Source organism: Lipophrys pholis (assembly GCF_963383615.2).
Source record: "Lipophrys pholis genome assembly, chromosome: 8".
NCBI lineage: Eukaryota > Metazoa > Chordata > Actinopteri > Blenniiformes > Blenniidae > Lipophrys > Lipophrys pholis.
The window spans coordinates 31,122,935-31,139,371 of NC_137630.1; the positions used below are offsets into that span (position 1 = coordinate 31,122,935).

At 44.0% G+C, this 16,437-nt stretch overlaps 1 protein-coding gene across 1 annotated transcript in view; it reads left to right on the forward strand.

Annotated features, from left to right (window-relative positions):
* cacna1fb (calcium channel, voltage-dependent, L type, alpha 1F subunit) overlaps positions 1 to 16,437 on the forward strand; it is a 41,669-nt gene that overhangs the window by 16,569 nt on the left and 8,663 nt on the right. Inside the window, exons 8-37 of the mRNA XM_080470489.1 lie at positions 508 to 704; positions 778 to 881; positions 1,884 to 2,035; positions 2,674 to 2,748; positions 4,042 to 4,123; positions 4,582 to 4,608; positions 4,794 to 4,954; positions 5,718 to 5,943; positions 6,371 to 6,578; positions 6,652 to 6,772; positions 7,680 to 7,755; positions 7,834 to 7,897; positions 7,983 to 8,043; positions 8,781 to 8,883; positions 9,341 to 9,470; positions 10,245 to 10,304; positions 10,860 to 10,966; positions 11,147 to 11,234; positions 11,387 to 11,494; positions 11,952 to 12,004; positions 13,244 to 13,390; positions 13,467 to 13,668; positions 13,949 to 14,107; positions 14,189 to 14,299; positions 14,462 to 14,545; positions 15,078 to 15,206; positions 15,373 to 15,438; positions 15,563 to 15,654; positions 15,996 to 16,155; positions 16,240 to 16,367. Of these exons, the coding sequence (XP_080326615.1) occupies positions 508 to 704; positions 778 to 881; positions 1,884 to 2,035; positions 2,674 to 2,748; positions 4,042 to 4,123; positions 4,582 to 4,608; positions 4,794 to 4,954; positions 5,718 to 5,943; positions 6,371 to 6,578; positions 6,652 to 6,772; positions 7,680 to 7,755; positions 7,834 to 7,897; positions 7,983 to 8,043; positions 8,781 to 8,883; positions 9,341 to 9,470; positions 10,245 to 10,304; positions 10,860 to 10,966; positions 11,147 to 11,234; positions 11,387 to 11,494; positions 11,952 to 12,004; positions 13,244 to 13,390; positions 13,467 to 13,668; positions 13,949 to 14,107; positions 14,189 to 14,299; positions 14,462 to 14,545; positions 15,078 to 15,206; positions 15,373 to 15,438; positions 15,563 to 15,654; positions 15,996 to 16,155; positions 16,240 to 16,367 (3,481 nt within the window). The remainder of the gene's footprint in view (positions 1 to 507; positions 705 to 777; positions 882 to 1,883; positions 2,036 to 2,673; positions 2,749 to 4,041; positions 4,124 to 4,581; positions 4,609 to 4,793; positions 4,955 to 5,717; positions 5,944 to 6,370; positions 6,579 to 6,651; positions 6,773 to 7,679; positions 7,756 to 7,833; positions 7,898 to 7,982; positions 8,044 to 8,780; positions 8,884 to 9,340; positions 9,471 to 10,244; positions 10,305 to 10,859; positions 10,967 to 11,146; positions 11,235 to 11,386; positions 11,495 to 11,951; positions 12,005 to 13,243; positions 13,391 to 13,466; positions 13,669 to 13,948; positions 14,108 to 14,188; positions 14,300 to 14,461; positions 14,546 to 15,077; positions 15,207 to 15,372; positions 15,439 to 15,562; positions 15,655 to 15,995; positions 16,156 to 16,239; positions 16,368 to 16,437) is intronic.

Below are 16,437 nucleotides of genomic sequence, written 5' to 3' on the forward strand. Positions count from 1 at the left end.
ACAGAAAAATTATGAAAAATACAATAAATAAAATTATATGAAAAAATACATGAAAAACAAAGTGATCACGAAACATCAAGGAAAGATTCGGAAAAAACGTTGAAAACATAGGGTAAATAAATAATAGACATTGAAAACAAATGGAAAATATGATTAAAAAATTATATAACAACAAAACGTTTGAAATAGTATTCGAAATATTAAAACAAACTAATATATTTGCAAAAAAATTCTAAAACAAATATGTGGTCAACATACAAAAACATGAAAATCTTACATAAAGTATCACAAAAAGGTAATAATATACACAGTAGTAAAGTGAGAACAAATCAGACCTTTGGAATGAATAAATAAATAAAATATAAATCCTGATGAGACAATAAGAGAAATAAAGGGGCAATCCTTTGTATCAGTTTCATCATTTTGACCATATTCTAATTTTCTTTTTCTGGTTGTTTCTTACTTACTTTGGTCACATCTTACTCTCTCTTGCTCTTACCTCTTCAGATAACTATGTGGAGGACGATCCGGTGCCATGTGCCTTCGCCGGTCACGGCCGTCAGTGCGCCATCAACGGCTCCGAGTGTCGGGGGAGGTGGGACGGCCCCAACGGAGGGATCACCAACTTCGACAACTTCTTCTTCGCCATGTTGACAGTGTTCCAGTGCATCACCATGGAGGGCTGGACCGACGTTCTGTACTGGGTAAAACACGCCGCCTTCGCCACCGACGCCAGGCTACGTCAGAGCCGGTTCTCACTCGTCCGTGTGTCTGCAGATGAACGACGCCATCGGCTTCGAGCTGCCCTGGGTTTACTTCGTCAGCCTCGTAATCTTCGGCTCGTTCTTCGTTCTCAACCTGGTTCTGGGTGTCCTCAGCGGGTTCGTCATCACAGCAGAACAAGTCTCACCTGACCTGCACGGAGAATACCATCCATCAGTTTACAGCTCATCCAGCGACACTTTTCCAGCAGCACATTTTAGTCTGCACTGATCCCTGGATACTCTCTATACTACGGCACACACTCTATCTCTCATGCAGACGGTTAAATAACACACACAGCCCAGCGGCCAAGTTTGTGTAGGACGCCCTGATGACACGACAATCTTTTTTTAAGTGAAAACGCAAAAACTTCATGGCGGGTTGGGAGTGCGTTTACACGACAACTGAGAATGCAAATTTTTGAAAACGGGTCCCAAGGGGGAACTTTTTGAAAATGATCCCACTGCGTCTCTGTGGAAACAGGGGGAAATGTAACTTTGTGAAAACGCATCGATTTTACCCTTTGGTTTCGGAAAGGTTTCACATTTACGCGGCAATGTCTTGAACACGATGTCCGTTTACACAAAGACGGAATAAACGCTGAAAACTATGTCGTTTTCATAAAACTATAAAACTAAGAAGGCTGTGTTTCACCCTGTTACCACGGAGATGGAGTCAGAGAGTTTTCTAAAAGTTCCACCTTGAGAGCCGTTCTCAAAATCCGTTTTCGTATAAACAATGAAAGTTTTCCGCATTCACTTGAAAATGATCCTGTGTAAACTCTTAACATGAAAAAAGGTCATAGTAAACAAACATGAAGACAAAATATTGGCAAATGATAAATAAATAAAGTCAAATTGTGATCATAATAAAAACCATTAAAACTGAAACGAAGATACAAATATGAAACTAAATGAAATATACAGATAAAAGTAGAAAAAGACAATAAAATAACAAACAAATATAGATAATGTCAAAAGAATAATGAGTGACTAAATAATTAATTCAACCATTAATTAAAAGCCAAACCATGAAAAAAAACAACAACTTGATGCTTTGAATGACGCTTTGGGTTGTGCTTCCTGTTTTGACGTGTTGTAAATGTTGTGTGGACGTTGCAGGGAGTTCAGTAAGGAGAGGGAGAAGGCGAAGGCCCGCGGAGACTTCCAGAAGCTGCGGGAGAAGCAGCAGATGGAGGAGGACCTGTGCGGCTACATGGACTGGATCACCCAGGCTGAGGACATGGACGAGCTGGATGAGGACGGTAAACCACGTAAGACAGGGACACGTTGTGGTGAAGTCTGAGTCCACGACGCGGGGTTTTCTCTGGTTCTCGGTACTATTTGAAAACAATGAGTAAAAAATGCAGAGTCTTTGTGATGAAAATGTCAAAGTTCGCGCACCGACTGAATCCTGGTGAACGCCACCGTGGGCCAACGTTTACACAACAACGTTTTCAAGTGAAAAAGTGGGTGTCAGTTTACATGACAACGGCGCTCGGAGCCACTGAAAACACAACTTTTTGAAAACAGTCGGACTCCGTCTCGTTGGAAACGGGGGAAAACGCAACTTTTTAAAAACGTTTAGACAAAATGCTGCTACTGCACATGCACACCACGGCCATAGCAAGTAGTTCTTCTGCACATGCTCAGTAGAGACAATCAGAACAATGTTCCTACGTGGTGTCATGACTCCCAGTCCAGGTTCTCCTGGGACTTGGTACTTTTATTTTGACAGTCACTGTGATAATAATCCAACTCAGTAGTCTCAGTCGGGAGGTGTGAGTTAGTGCAGGATTAATGGGGTGAACAGTAAGTTACCCAGAGTTGTTTCTCTGGGTCGATGTGTTTGTGTTTACCTGTGCATGTGTCTTTGCATCAGCTGCTCATCCCGCCTCTGTTTGTGTCTCAGGGCCATCTCTAGGCGATCTGTCGGATAAAAAGAGAGGGAAGTTTGGCTGGTTCAGTCACTCCAATGAGACCCACGGTGAGAAAACCTCCAACTATCGTACAGAATGTGACATTGCTCATATCTCACAACATTTACATCACTACTCAAACTGACAGACAAAAGTTCTTCACGGACAAAATGTTAGTTTTTGTGAGATGAAATCTAAGAAACAATTTATTTTATTTTATTTTATGATATTTCTCTAAAACTTCTTCAACCTAAAATAAATTAATTTGCATCAATAATACATGTAAAGAATGTAAAGTACAGAAATGTTTTTTTTTTTAACAAATTCTCAGGAGATAAGCAATAAATCAAACCCTTTCAATGTTTTAATTCTAAAACCAACACATCAACCACATCAAACCACTTTAAAACAAATAAGATCAGCTTAAATTGGATAAGACTATTTTTCCTCCAGACAAGGCCAGTTTGAATCAAATCAGACTAGTTTAAAGGGGTCGGGTCATATTATATAAAATTCATTTTCTGAAAGTTTTCCAACAGTAATAATCGTCCCCATACCTGGACTGACGTCCCAGAAGTGAAGACAGTCTGTCCTCTTTCTCCCTGGCTTGTTTCAGGTTTTAAAAAGTGCCTTGCTCCAACCAGCCAATCAGAAATCAAACCCTATATAGTGTCATCGGGGGTTTAGCCAATCACAATCAAGGTAGGCCCTCCCTTTGACTCCTCCCACAATTAGGCAGCTCTGCTCTGGCACATGGCACCACGAGAGGAAGTACTTCCTCCTCTTCCCAAGATGGGCATCTGTGGGCGGAGCCAGTCCAGCTCACACAGACACAGCAGATTCTGAATGCAGCTCCTATGATCCAATATTCAAATGGAGGAAAATCAAGGAGGAGCTAGAAACTTAGAATACTGAAGGTTTCTGGACCGACCGGACCAGGAGGAAGCAGCATAATATGACCCCTTTACACCAGAACAAAACAACCAGATCACACCCGTTTAAATCAGATCAGGCTAATTTAAACCAGATCAGACTAGTTTAAAAAAGATTACACCAGTTTATATTAGATCAGACCAGTTTAAACCAGGTCAGACCTGTTTACCCTGTTGAGGTACGAGATAAACCTCTGTAACCTTGACAGCAGTCACTATAGTAACAGCACCAAAACCACAATCCCTACCAGACCATACCTGTACCGACCAGGCTGGACCAGATCAATTCTAACCCATTCACACAGTTCGAACTGGTTCAGATCAGAGCCACAACTGGATCCTGATTCATAATTCATAAAGTTTCTGCAGTAAAATATAAAGACGGTCACGTTTAAACATTCTATATTTTTTTTGATATTTGTCCCACAGCGAGTCTTCCCGCCAGTGAAACGGGTTCTGAAAACACCGAAAACATCGATGAAGAGCACACCAACTGCTGCCAGGCCTGCTGGTAACACTCTCACCTATGAACCAGCTTTTTACAGACTTCTTAAAGTGCTCATAAAATACTAAAGAACTTTGATATAAACACATGAAACATCCTATCTGCAGGATACACAAGGTATAAGCAGCACAAGGGGAAAATGGCAGCACCTCGGGCCAAAGAGAAAAGTAAATCCATCAAAAAGTAAAAATAAAATAAAAATGATTAAGACTGGGTACCAGGGGAGTTACATGGAAAATGGCTTTGTAGAGTAAATGGACGCCAAACTCTCAGTGTGTAAACCCAAAGAGTTTATCCTCACAGAAAAGAAATTCATCTTTATAAGATATGACAAAGAAAGTATTTCAGCTGTTGTTTGATGAGGTGATGGTGCAGGGGCGTCGCTGAGGTAAGAATTTGTTTCTGTCCCGCCCGTTTCCACCATGACTGAGCTTCTGAACTGATTGGGTTCTTTCACGTTTCAGCGCTCGGATGATGAAGATCGGCTGTTGGTGAGTTCGCTGATCGTCAGCCCTTCAACAGACACATTAAAAAGTCACTTCTCACCAGAATCACGTCTCTCTCTCTCTCTCTCTCTCTCTCTCTCTCTCTCTCTCTCTCTCTCTCTCTCTCTCTCGCTCTCTCTCTCTCTCTCTCTCTCTCTCTCTCTCCCTCTCTCTCTCTCTGTCTGAACCAGTCGGACGTTGCGAAGGTGGAATCGAGTCTGTCGCAGAAACTGTCGCACCGCTGTCAAATCCGTCACCTTCTACTGGGTGGTTCTGCTGCTCGTCTTCCTCAACACCGCCCTCAGTGCCTCTGAGCACTATGACCAACCCGTTTGGCTCACAGAAGTCCAGGGTAACTAATTATTCTGCCTTAACCAGATCTGGTTCACTGGTGACAGGCTGTCGCGGCTCAGAGACGTGGAATGAACTAGTTGACTGGTTCTTGACGTCTTTGTACTGATCTTGGCCAGTTGAGGTTTTTAACGGTTTTGATGACATTTATTGATAGTCGATTTGTTTTAGACTGATTTGGGACTACTTTTAGACTAAACTAGCAGTACACCAGTTTTACTCATCTTGAATTAGTTTTGGACAACTTTAGGAATGCACTGATACCCCTTTTCAACAGGACAGTACTAACCTTTAGCTACTTGCCGATACAGAGTACTGATATGAGTATTAAATGCCATAATACACGCAAATGATATGCGAAGGCTAGCGTTGCCGCAAACTGACTCCGCACAGCCTCTGCGTTGGCGCTACGTTCACGTCCAACAGCCTTACAGCTGTTTTTGACTGACGTTGATACTTTTGGATTACTTTCTTACCAGGTACTCTTGGACAGACTCTAAATATCTTTGTTTTGGATTTGTTTTAGACCAGCTTCATATTGTTCTCAACTTGTTTTAGACTTACGCACTTAATTCCTTTATTATAGGTTACATTTATCAACTGACGGTTGATTTTGAAAACTGGTTCTGTAGATGTTTTGGACTGTTTTTAGGCTTGTTTGAGACTGCTGAAAGATAATGTGTGTGTGTGTGTGTGTGTGTGTGTGTGTGTGTGTGTGTGTGTGTGTGTGTGTGTGTGTGTGTGTGTGTGTGTGTGTGTCTCAGATATTGCCAACAAGGTGCTGCTGTCTCTCTTCACGGTGGAGATGCTGCTGAAGATGTACAGTTTGGGTCTGGCTCATTACTTCGTGGCGTTCTTTAACCGCTTCGACTGCTTCGTGGTGTGCAGCGGCATCATGGAGACCATCCTGGTGGAGCTGGAAATCATGCCTCCTCTCGGTATCTCTGTGCTGCGCTGCGTCCGCCTGCTGCGTATCTTCAAGGTCACCCGGTGAGGAGTGGTTATTGACGGGTTATGGACTGACTAGAATGGTTAAACAGTGGTTATAAACTGAGTGTAGACTGAAAAAAGGTGGTTGTAGACTCACTATTGACCAGCTGAAGACTAGTTGTAGACTTGTCATACACCTATAGATGTCTTATAGACTGGTAGAAGAGTGGTTATGAATACGTTTTCAACTGGTTAAAGAGCGATTATAGAATGGTTGTGGACTCACTGTTACTTGTTATGGACTGGTTATATAGATTATAGAGTTGATGTAGACACAGTTACTGGTTAGGGACTAGTTAGAAAGTGGTAAAAGACTAAATACAGACTGAGTAAAGACTGGTTATAAAACTATAGTTCTGATAGAGTCTGCCGTGAGCACAACCATGTTGTCTGTCCTCTCCTCTGACATCACTGTGTCTGTGCGCAGCCATTGGACGGCTCTGTCCAACCTCGTGGCGTCCCTGCTGAACTCCATGAAGTCCATCGCCTCGCTGCTGCTCCTCCTCTTCCTCTTCCTCATCATTTTCGCCCTCCTCGGCATGCAGCTCTTCGGTGGGAAGTTCAACTTCGATGAAACACAGACCAAACGTAGTACTTTCGACGCCTTCCCGCAGGCGCTGCTCACCTGCTTCCAGGTAACTGTTCGACATCTGGAGGCGGGCTCGCTCCGGTGGGGGCGTGGCCTGACAACGCGTGTGTTGTGTTCAGATTCTGACAGGCGAGGACTGGAACGTGGTCATGTATGACGGCATCATGGCGTACGGCGGCCCCGTGTTTCCAGGCATGATAGTCTGCATTTACTTCGTCATCCTCTTCATCTGTGGTAACTGTATCCATGGCAACAGACCGCAGCAGTAAACCCCGCCCTCTCTGTTAAACAACACACATGTAACTTGAAATGTCTGTCATTGTTTGTTCTTATTTCCTTACGTTCTAAGATGATGGTGTTCAGAACGGATCCCAGTGGATTCCAGAAGTGTTCGACTTGTTAACGACCTCTTGGAGACTAGTTAAAAACTAGTTTCACATTCGTGTTAGACTTTCTAAGGACTGGTTATAGACTGGCTACAAACTGGCATTAGACTGGTTGAAGATGGGTGATCGAGACCAGTTAGGGAGTGGTCGTTGATGTGTTATATACTGGTTAAAAAGTGATTATTGGTTGATTATAGAGTGGTTATAAACTAGTTAAACAGTAGTTATAGACTGACTGGAATGGTCAAAGATTGGTTGTAAACTGACAGTAAATGATTTATAGCCTGGTTAATGAGAGATTATTTATGGATTATAGGCTGACTAGATTGGTTAACATGTGGTTCTAGATTAACGATACACTAGTTGACTTATTATGACGAGTTTAAGATTGATTACAAACTGGCATTTGATTGGTTAAAGATGGGTTGTAGAGGAGTGGTTATGGATATGTTATATACTGGTTAAAATGTGGTTATAGGTGGATTATACACTACTTAAACTGTTGTGACAGACTGGTTAAACATTGGTTTTGCATGGGTTATAGACAGGTTACAGATGAGTTATATATTTGTTAAAAACAACTTAAAGAGTGTTTAACAAGTCATTATAGTCTGTATTTTGTCAGTTTGTTACCCTCTGTGTTACCTATGTCGATGGCAGAGGATAGTGGAAGTAAGCCCCGCCCTCTCGCCATCAAACAACAGTTATCAGACATGTTCACAGACAATGGTTTACACAGCAGCATCCTTAATGAAAATCAGATATCCTGCTCAATGTGTTCTTGGCCATCGCTGTGGACAACTTGGCCGGGGGAGACGGAGATGACAAGGCCAAAGAGTGAGTGATGATGAAGAGGTGGAGGGATGAAGAGTGTTACGATTTCGCCGTCTTACGGTTTCCTTGTGTTTGCTTCAGGAAGAAGACGGAGGAAGCTGGGGAGGAGGAGGAAGGGGTGGAGCCTGAGGAAGGACAGGTGAAGGTGAGTGTGGTGGTGAAACTGGCAAAACACATCAGATTTGAAGATCTGCAATCAGTTGGTTTCATGTCTTTTTTGTCTCCTGCAGGTCGACATTGACGAAGACACCGAGTACGAAGAGGAAGAGGAGCTTCCTGAAGGAGAAGATGGTGAGTCTCCAGCCAAATGTTGATTGTTTAAAGAATCCGGTTGTATTTACCCCTGTAAAGCTTTCATTTAGGTGTTCTTCATTTGACAAAATGAACCACAGCACTAACGTCATCACAGTGAAAACTTGCATTTGGACTCATGAGAACAAAACATCTTGGTTTTGAGCCGGGTTGCTGGATATTTATGCCAAGCTGACTCTGTAGAAGAATCTGTATATTGCAGGATCAAATGAACACCTTAAAAAAAAAAGTTGAAAAACAGTCTGTATTTCATCCAACAACAAGCTAATAACCAGTCCGACAACAGTTAAAAGGTCATCCCAAAAAGGAATTCAATAGCTGGTCCACAACCAGTTCAAAAACAGTCAACAAGTAGGAAACAAGCAAAAAATCAGTCAATATTTAGTCCAAGAACAAGAAAGAAACCAGTCCAAAACCAGTTTATAGGCCAGTCCAAGAAAGAATCCCAAAGACAGTCCACAACCAGCCCCAACACTGCCCAAAACCAGTTCAAAAACAGTTTCAAGATGATCACAACAGTCTTTAAAAGAGTGTTAAAAACCAGTTAAAATGTGGCTCAAAACCATCCAGAAACCGTCTCAGAAAACAGTTTGAATCTATCTAAAAAACCATCAGAAAGCTCAGCGGGAATCCGGCTGTAACAAGCTATTCTGTCTCCTGATGAGCTGTTCTTCGTTTGTGGTTCGAGTTTTAAAATTCCTGTGTTCTGTTCTCAGATGGAGGAGTCCAGTTAAAGATGGCCGACCTGACTCCGCCCAAAGAGAAAATTCTCCCCATCCCAGAGGGCAGCGCTTTCTTCTGCCTCAGCAAGACCAACCCGTGAGTGTGTCTCACCCCCTCACCATGTCTCACCCATTCACCATGTCTCACCCTCTCACCATGTCGCATTCCCTCACCGTGTCACACTCATTCACCATGTCTCACCCCTTCACCAGGTCTTACTCCACCAGGTCTCACTCCTTCACCATGCCACATTCCCTCACCGCGTCACACTCGTTCACCAGGTCTCACTCCTTCACCAGGTCTCACTCCTTCACCATGCCACATTCCCTCACTGTGTCACACTCGTTCACCAGGTCTCACTCCCTCACCATACCACATTCCCTCACCGTGTCACACTCGCTCACCAGGTCTCACTCCTTTAACCAGGTCTCACTCCTTCACCATGCCACATTCCCTCACCACCTTCTTGAGTTATCGATGTTCGTTTAAACAACAACGGTGCACGGAGCCAATGAAAACATGACTGATTGTGTGTTGGTGCTTCACTCTGCAGGATCCGCGTGGGCTGCCACACTCTGATCCACCACCACATCTTCACCAACCTCATCCTGGTCTTCATCATCCTCAGCAGCTGCTCGCTGGCCGCCGAGGATCCAATCAGAGCGCACTCCTTCAGGAACAACGTGAGTCCAGCGCCGTCCTCAAACTCCACAGCCAATCAGAGCCCACATGGGCGGCGATGAAGCTGTCACAGATGCACCTCGGTGGATCACGCTGTAGGGTGTGTGTGTGTGTGTGTGTGTGTGTGTGTGTGTGTGTGTGTGTGTGTGTGTGTCAGCTGGGAGTGCAGATTACACTCCAGCAGCAGCATGAGGAGAAGAAGAAGAATGCAAAGTGGGTCACTGACTAACCGGGTTAAAGAGGAAACACACACACACACGCACACACACACACACACACACACAAACACACACACACGCACACACGCACGAACAGACACGTGCACTAATACACTCATGTACTAACAGTTACACATACAAACAAACATATGCACCAACACATTCATGTACACCTATACACAACCATATGGTAACGTGCACACACACACAAACACACACACACACACACACACACGCACACACACACACACACACACACACACACACACACACACACACACACACACACACACACACACACACACACACACACACACACACACACACACACACACACACACACACACACACACACACACACACAGATTCACAGACGAGTAGTTTTATCTTTAAATCTCCACTGTTAGCAACTTTTGATAATAACAGAACTTGAAATGGTGTGTGTGTGTGTGTGTGTGTGTGTGTGTGTGTGTGTGTGTGTGTGTGTGTGTGTGTGTGTGTGTGTGTGTGTGTGTGTGTGTGTGTGGGTGTGTGTGGGTGTGTGTGTGTGTGTTTCAGATTCTGGGTTATGCAGACTACGCCTTTACTTCCATCTTCACTGTGGAGATTCTCTTAAAGGTAAAAAAAAAGCTCCATCTTAACTGTTCTATCAAAGTTCTTGCAGCGTTGAGACTCTGTGTCTCTCTGTTCTCTCTGTTTCTCTCTGTGTCTCTCTGTGTCTCTCTGTGTCTCTCTCTTCTCTCTGTGTCTCTCTCTTCTCTCTGTGTCTCCCTGTTCTCTCTGTTTCTCTGTGTCTCTCTGTGTCTCCCTGTTCTCTCTATGTCTCTCTATGTCTCTCTGTGTCTCTCTGTGTCTCTCTCTTCTCTCTGTGTCTCCCTGTTCTCTCTGTTTCTCTGTGTCTCTCTGTGTCTCCCTGTTCTCTCTATGTCTCTCTATGTCTCTCTGTGTCTCTCTGTGTCTCTCTCTTCTCTCTGTGTTTCTCTGTGTCTCTCTGTGTCTCCCTGTTCTCTCTATGTCTCTCTGTTTCTCTATGTCTCTCTGTGTCTCTCTGTTCTCTCTGTGTCTCTCTGTGTCTGAATTTTTCTCTTTTCCTGATTTTGTCTGTGTGTCTTTTTTGTGATTTTCCATCTCTGCATCTCACCATCTTTTCCTGACTTTCTGTCTCTTTGTCAGATGACGGTCCACGGAGCCTTCCTCCATCAGGGCTCGTTCTGCAGGAACTGGTTCAACCTGCTGGACCTGCTGGTCGTCAGCGTCTCGCTCGTCTCCTTCTTCCTGCAGTCAGTACCAAAATGTCAATTACATTGTTTAACCAGCAGGTGGTGTTGTGTTGCAACGCCAAACTTTATCCAGTGATTTGCAACCAGGGCCCCCGCCCCCGAATCGTGTCCCAGATCGAAGTATTGATTGTTTCAAAAGTGGAGCAGGGTTTTCAAATGAAAGACTTTGTCTCTCTGCAGCTCGAGCGCCATCTCAGTGGTGAAGATCCTGCGAGTGCTCAGGGTGCTCCGACCTCTCAGGGCCATCAACAGAGCCAAAGGACTCAAGGTAACTTGTGCCCCTCGGCTACATAAGGCCGGGACTTTGAGGTTATTTGATTTCAAGAAAAAAAGTTGTTAAAAAAAATCAAATATGAACACATTATCCGATCGTAGTTCAAAGAAACGTTTTGACCGATGTTTGACTGGGTTGTGTTGCAGCATGTGGTCCAGTGTGTGTTTGTGGCCATCAGGACCATCGGGAACATCATGATCGTCACCACGCTGCTGCAGTTCATGTTCGCCTGCATCGGCGTCCAGCTCTTCAAGGTGAGACTGAGACAGACTCTCCGCTGCACATCAGGAGCAGCGAGTTATTAAGGCCCCGTTTACACGGTTTCAAGTGAAGTGAAAAAGCAAATTTTGTCATTGCCTGTTGGGTGTTCGTTAACACAACAACGTTGCTACGTCTGTACTTCCATTGTTTATGTTTATAGCGTATTTTTCTCTGCGTGCATGTGTTGTGTGGTTTCATTATGAAAACCACCAACAGCACTAACTCGTGGCCCCATATGCTAACTACATCCTATTCAGCGTTTCTGCCGTTTCCCTGTAACCGGACAGCGCTTTCAAAACGTTGCCATGCAAACGAAAAACTTTTCAGAAACAAAAGGCCCAAATCGATGTATCGTCACTTGAAAACGTTTCTGCGTTGCCTCTTGGAGGACGGAAAATATGTCCCCGACTGAGTTCCTTTGTTTCAGACTTGTGTGTCTTGTGTTTTCAGGGTAAATTTTTTCGCTGTACAGACGAAGCCAAACACACTCCTGAACAGTGCAAGTAAGTTGAAAATGTTTAACACCTGAAATAAAGAAATATTTCTTCAGTCGGCCAGACACCAAACACCTTGAGTTTAGATTACTTCCAGAAGTTATCATTCAATAAAGTTTAGAGTATTATGTTTGATCTGATTATAATTTGATTTACCTGTTATTGATACATTTGTCAACAGGTTAGTAACTGATTACTATGACTCAATGAGTAATTCAGTCAGGTGTTGGATTATTGACGGCTCATTATTTGTTATTTTGAACTTTCTTTTAGAATGAAAACAGCATTAGCTCGTATGAAGTTGGCGTTCTCAATCATTTTCAGGATTTTGCACAATAATGGCTTCTAGAAGAGCGAGAGCTTGTTTGTTCTCTACCCATGTTGTATTTCAAGGGACGTAGCATATTATAGTAATTTAGAATAAATTTAATCCCAAGCTGTTGTCTTGAGTAATAAGCTGCTCTGTTGCTGTTTCATTAAACTCCTGCTTGTTAAAGGAAAGTTCCTCTTTCATCCTGAATTATTTCAGTCCTCTTGACAGCAACATGAAAGATGTTCCGCTGTCAGTAAGATTAGATCGCCCTGTGTCCAGTGATTAGGTTAGCCTGTAGCCACAGTGATTAGCATTAGTGTCAGGTCCAACCTCTGAACATTTATTAATTCTGCAAGGAAGAACACACACCGAGTTAAGAATGGTTTTACTCGCGAGGAGAACGGACAGAGAGTGTTTCAGTTACAATCTCCAACCCGCTCTGAAAAACCTCTGCCGCCTCCTCTCCTTTTATTAGGGTTCCTCTTATCTGATTTCAAGGCACTTCCCATCTGCAGACTACATTCCTCCTTACCATAAAAGATCACAGTGGAGAAATACAAGTCGTAATAGATGAGAAAGAATGTTGGTACAATGAATGTGATAACTTTTCGTAAGATTATTCCAACATTTAGGAAGCGTTACTAGCAGTTAGCTTTGCTTTCTTACAATTAAAGTTGGTACTTTATCTCAGCTGTTTTGTCGCTACTAAATCCCGTTGTCATTAGTTCATGAGTTAATTTCTTTCAATAGGCGCAAACATTGAGATTATGGAGCATCTTCCTCCCACTAACATCCAGAATATAGAGCATCTTCCTCCCATTAACTGATGTATCTTCAGCTAACATCCAGATTACAAAGTCCGAGTGTCTGGGAGTCGTTTGTGTATGGGCGTCCTCAGAAGTGCTGAAAATGTGCGTGCGGATGTGTGTCTCCAGAGGCACGTTTGTGGTGTATAAAGATGGAGACGTGAGCCACCCGATGGTGCGGGAGAGGAACTGGCACAACAGCGACTTTAACTTCGACAACGTGCTGATGGGGATGATGGCGCTCTTCACCGTGTCCACCTTCGAGGGATGGCCCGCGTGAGTGTCCAGTCCAGACCAAACCAAGCTTCACCGACAGGTGGAGGACGTGCCGCCAACCTCCCTCTCTTTCCAGGCTGCTGTACAAAGCCATCGACGCCAACGGGGAGAACTCCGGCCCCATCTACAACTACCGGGTGGAGATCTCCATCTTCTTCATCGTCTACATCATCATCATCGCCTTCTTCATGATGAACATCTTCGTGGGTTTTGTCATCATCACTTTCAGAGAGCAGGGAGAACAGGAGTACAAGAACTGTGAGCTCGACAAGAACCAGGTACATTCACCTCCACACATGCTCAACCCATCCATCCATCCATCCATCCATCGTCCACCCATCCATCCATCCATCCATCCATCATCCGTCCACTTGAGCCATTTGGCAGTTTTCAAAAGTTGTACATTGAAAGGAAAAAAACAAAGAAGCCTTGATTGTTATTATTCTTCAGTCTGAACCAGTTAAGATGGAATTGGTACAAAGTTCTTGACTTCAGAGTACAAACCTCAGGACGTAAGATGATCCGAAATTAAGGTGAGTGTGTGTGTGTGTCCTGCAGCGTCAGTGTGTGGAGTACGCCCTGAAGGCTCAGCCCCTCAAACTTTACATCCCGAAGAACCCGGTTCAGTACAAGTTCTGGTCCATCATCAACTCCACCGCCTTCGAGTACGTCATGTTCGTCCTGATCCTGCTCAACACCGTCACGCTGGCCGTGCAGGTTAGCACCTCCTTCTGCTCCTCCTCCTCTTCTTCTTCCCTCATCCCTGCACCTCCTGACTTCATCCCCCTGCTCCTGCAGCATTACGAACAATCCAAAACCTTCAGCCACATCATGGACATCCTCAACATGGTCTTCACCGGACTCTTCACCGTGGAGATGCTGCTCAAGCTGCTGGCTCTCAGGCTCAGGGTGAGGAAACCAAACGCACCCGGAGGGGAATCCGTCATGTCAGATTCACTTCAGTTCACTTTGATTTATACATCAGGAACTACAACACACTCAGCATTATGATATGTAAAAGACGCAAACAGACGAGATGTTCACGTGCGTCCACTGTCCCCCCCCCTGCAGCATTACTTTGTGGACGCATGGAACTCCTTTGATGCTCTGATCGTGGTCGGCAGCGTGGTCGACATCGTGGTTACCGAGTTCAGCGTGAGTCCTGCTACACATCAGACATTCAGACCCATGATATATGGAATGGGTTCATACTTATATCTGCACATGCAGTGTTTGGTTTAAAATTTTTAATGTTTAACTTCTTAAAATATTTTTATATATATATTACTACCTGTAGGTTCTAAAAGGTGCTTTTATAATATTATATTTGTATATATGCCCCTGTACCTGGCTGCTGTCACAGTTTAATTTCCCTCCAGGATCAATAAAGTGAATCTGTCTATCTATAAAGTACAAAACTATAAATATCAACATCTCTACAGGGGAAGACTATTTCAGGGTCTTTTTTACTTGAACTACATATGTATGCATGCAAATGTGTATTGGGATCGGGATACATTTATACATGAAGTGTGCATATAATTGTGCATATATGTAAATTGTTAGGGTACTTATCATCATATCTACAAAGGAAAAATTATACAATAGTTATAAGTATAAAAGACTTGCATTATGAGATATATTGAAAAAGTCCAACATGATTGAAACGGCGCGTTCAACCTTTCAGAGTGGCGAGGACAGCTCCCGAGTGTCCATCACTTTTTTCCGTCTGTTTCGAGTGATGCGATTGGTCAAGCTGCTGAGCAAAGGGGAGGGGATTCGCACTCTGCTGTGGACCTTCATCAAATCACTGCAGGTCAGAAGGGCGGAGTTACGAGAAGGGGTCTGGTTAACATATAGGGTGGGGTTAACATAGAAGGGGCGTGGCGCCACGATATTTTTATGACTGATGTATGTCTTGTCACTTGCTCCTGGACTCAGCAGCAGTGGAGACTTTAACCTCATCCCGGTTCTCTCTGCAGGCTTTGCCCTACGTCGCTTTACTCATCGCTATGATCTTTTTCATCTACGCTGTCATCGGCATGCAGGTGAGGTCCAAACTAACTGGAGAATCTGGAACTTCTTCACGTGGATTTCTTAGAAAGATGGGATGTTTATAGAGGTTCAGGGCCAAACTGACTTCATCTTTTCTCATGTCTCTCCTCTCATCAGACGTTTGGGAAGGTTGCGATGCAGGATTACACTCAGATCAACAGAAACAACAACTTCCAGACGTTCCCTCAGGCAGTTCTTCTCCTCTTCAGGTCAGATCCACCACCTTCTTTATATCTCATGCTGATGGCTGCTGATCCCTGTCTGGTGTTCCACAAGGTTCCTCTCTGGGTCCTCTGCGTCTTTGTCAAAATCTTTCCACAATGCTAACAGTTAGCCTCGGGGGACAAGACAGGAGGTGCTGTCTTTTTTTAAGACAAAAAAAAAAAAAAAAAAGAGTACCAAGCCGTCAGAAACTTTATATAACCGTGTTAATAATTTAGTATTTACTTGGTGAGTCCCACGATGGTGTGATGGTTAGTGCTCTCACGTCATGCCGATAATGTTGTGGGTTATGCTTGGTGTGTGTGTGTGTGTGTGTGTGTTTATACAGGTGTGCTACAGGTGAGGCGTGGCAAGAGATCATGCTGGCCAGTCTTCCAGGGAAGCGTTGCGACCCGGAGTCCGACTTTGAACCGGGAGAAGAGTTCAGCTGCGGCAGTAACTTCGCCATCGTTTACTTCATCAGCTTCTTCATGCTCTGTGCTTTCCTGGTCCGTCACTTCCTCTCCACCCACTCTGGTTAAAACCCCACACCGACGAAGGGAGATTAACGGAAAGGATTCTCTCCTCCTCAGATTATTAACCTGTTTGTCGCCGTCATCATGGACAACTTTGACTACCTGACCCGCGACTGGTCGATTCTGGGGCCGCATCACCTGGATGAGTTCAAGAGGATCTGGTCTGAATACGATCCAGAGGCCAAGTAGGTCTTTCAGGAGAGGGTTTAGTACCAAAGAGATGAAAAAAAAACCAGCTTAGATAATTTCATCCTT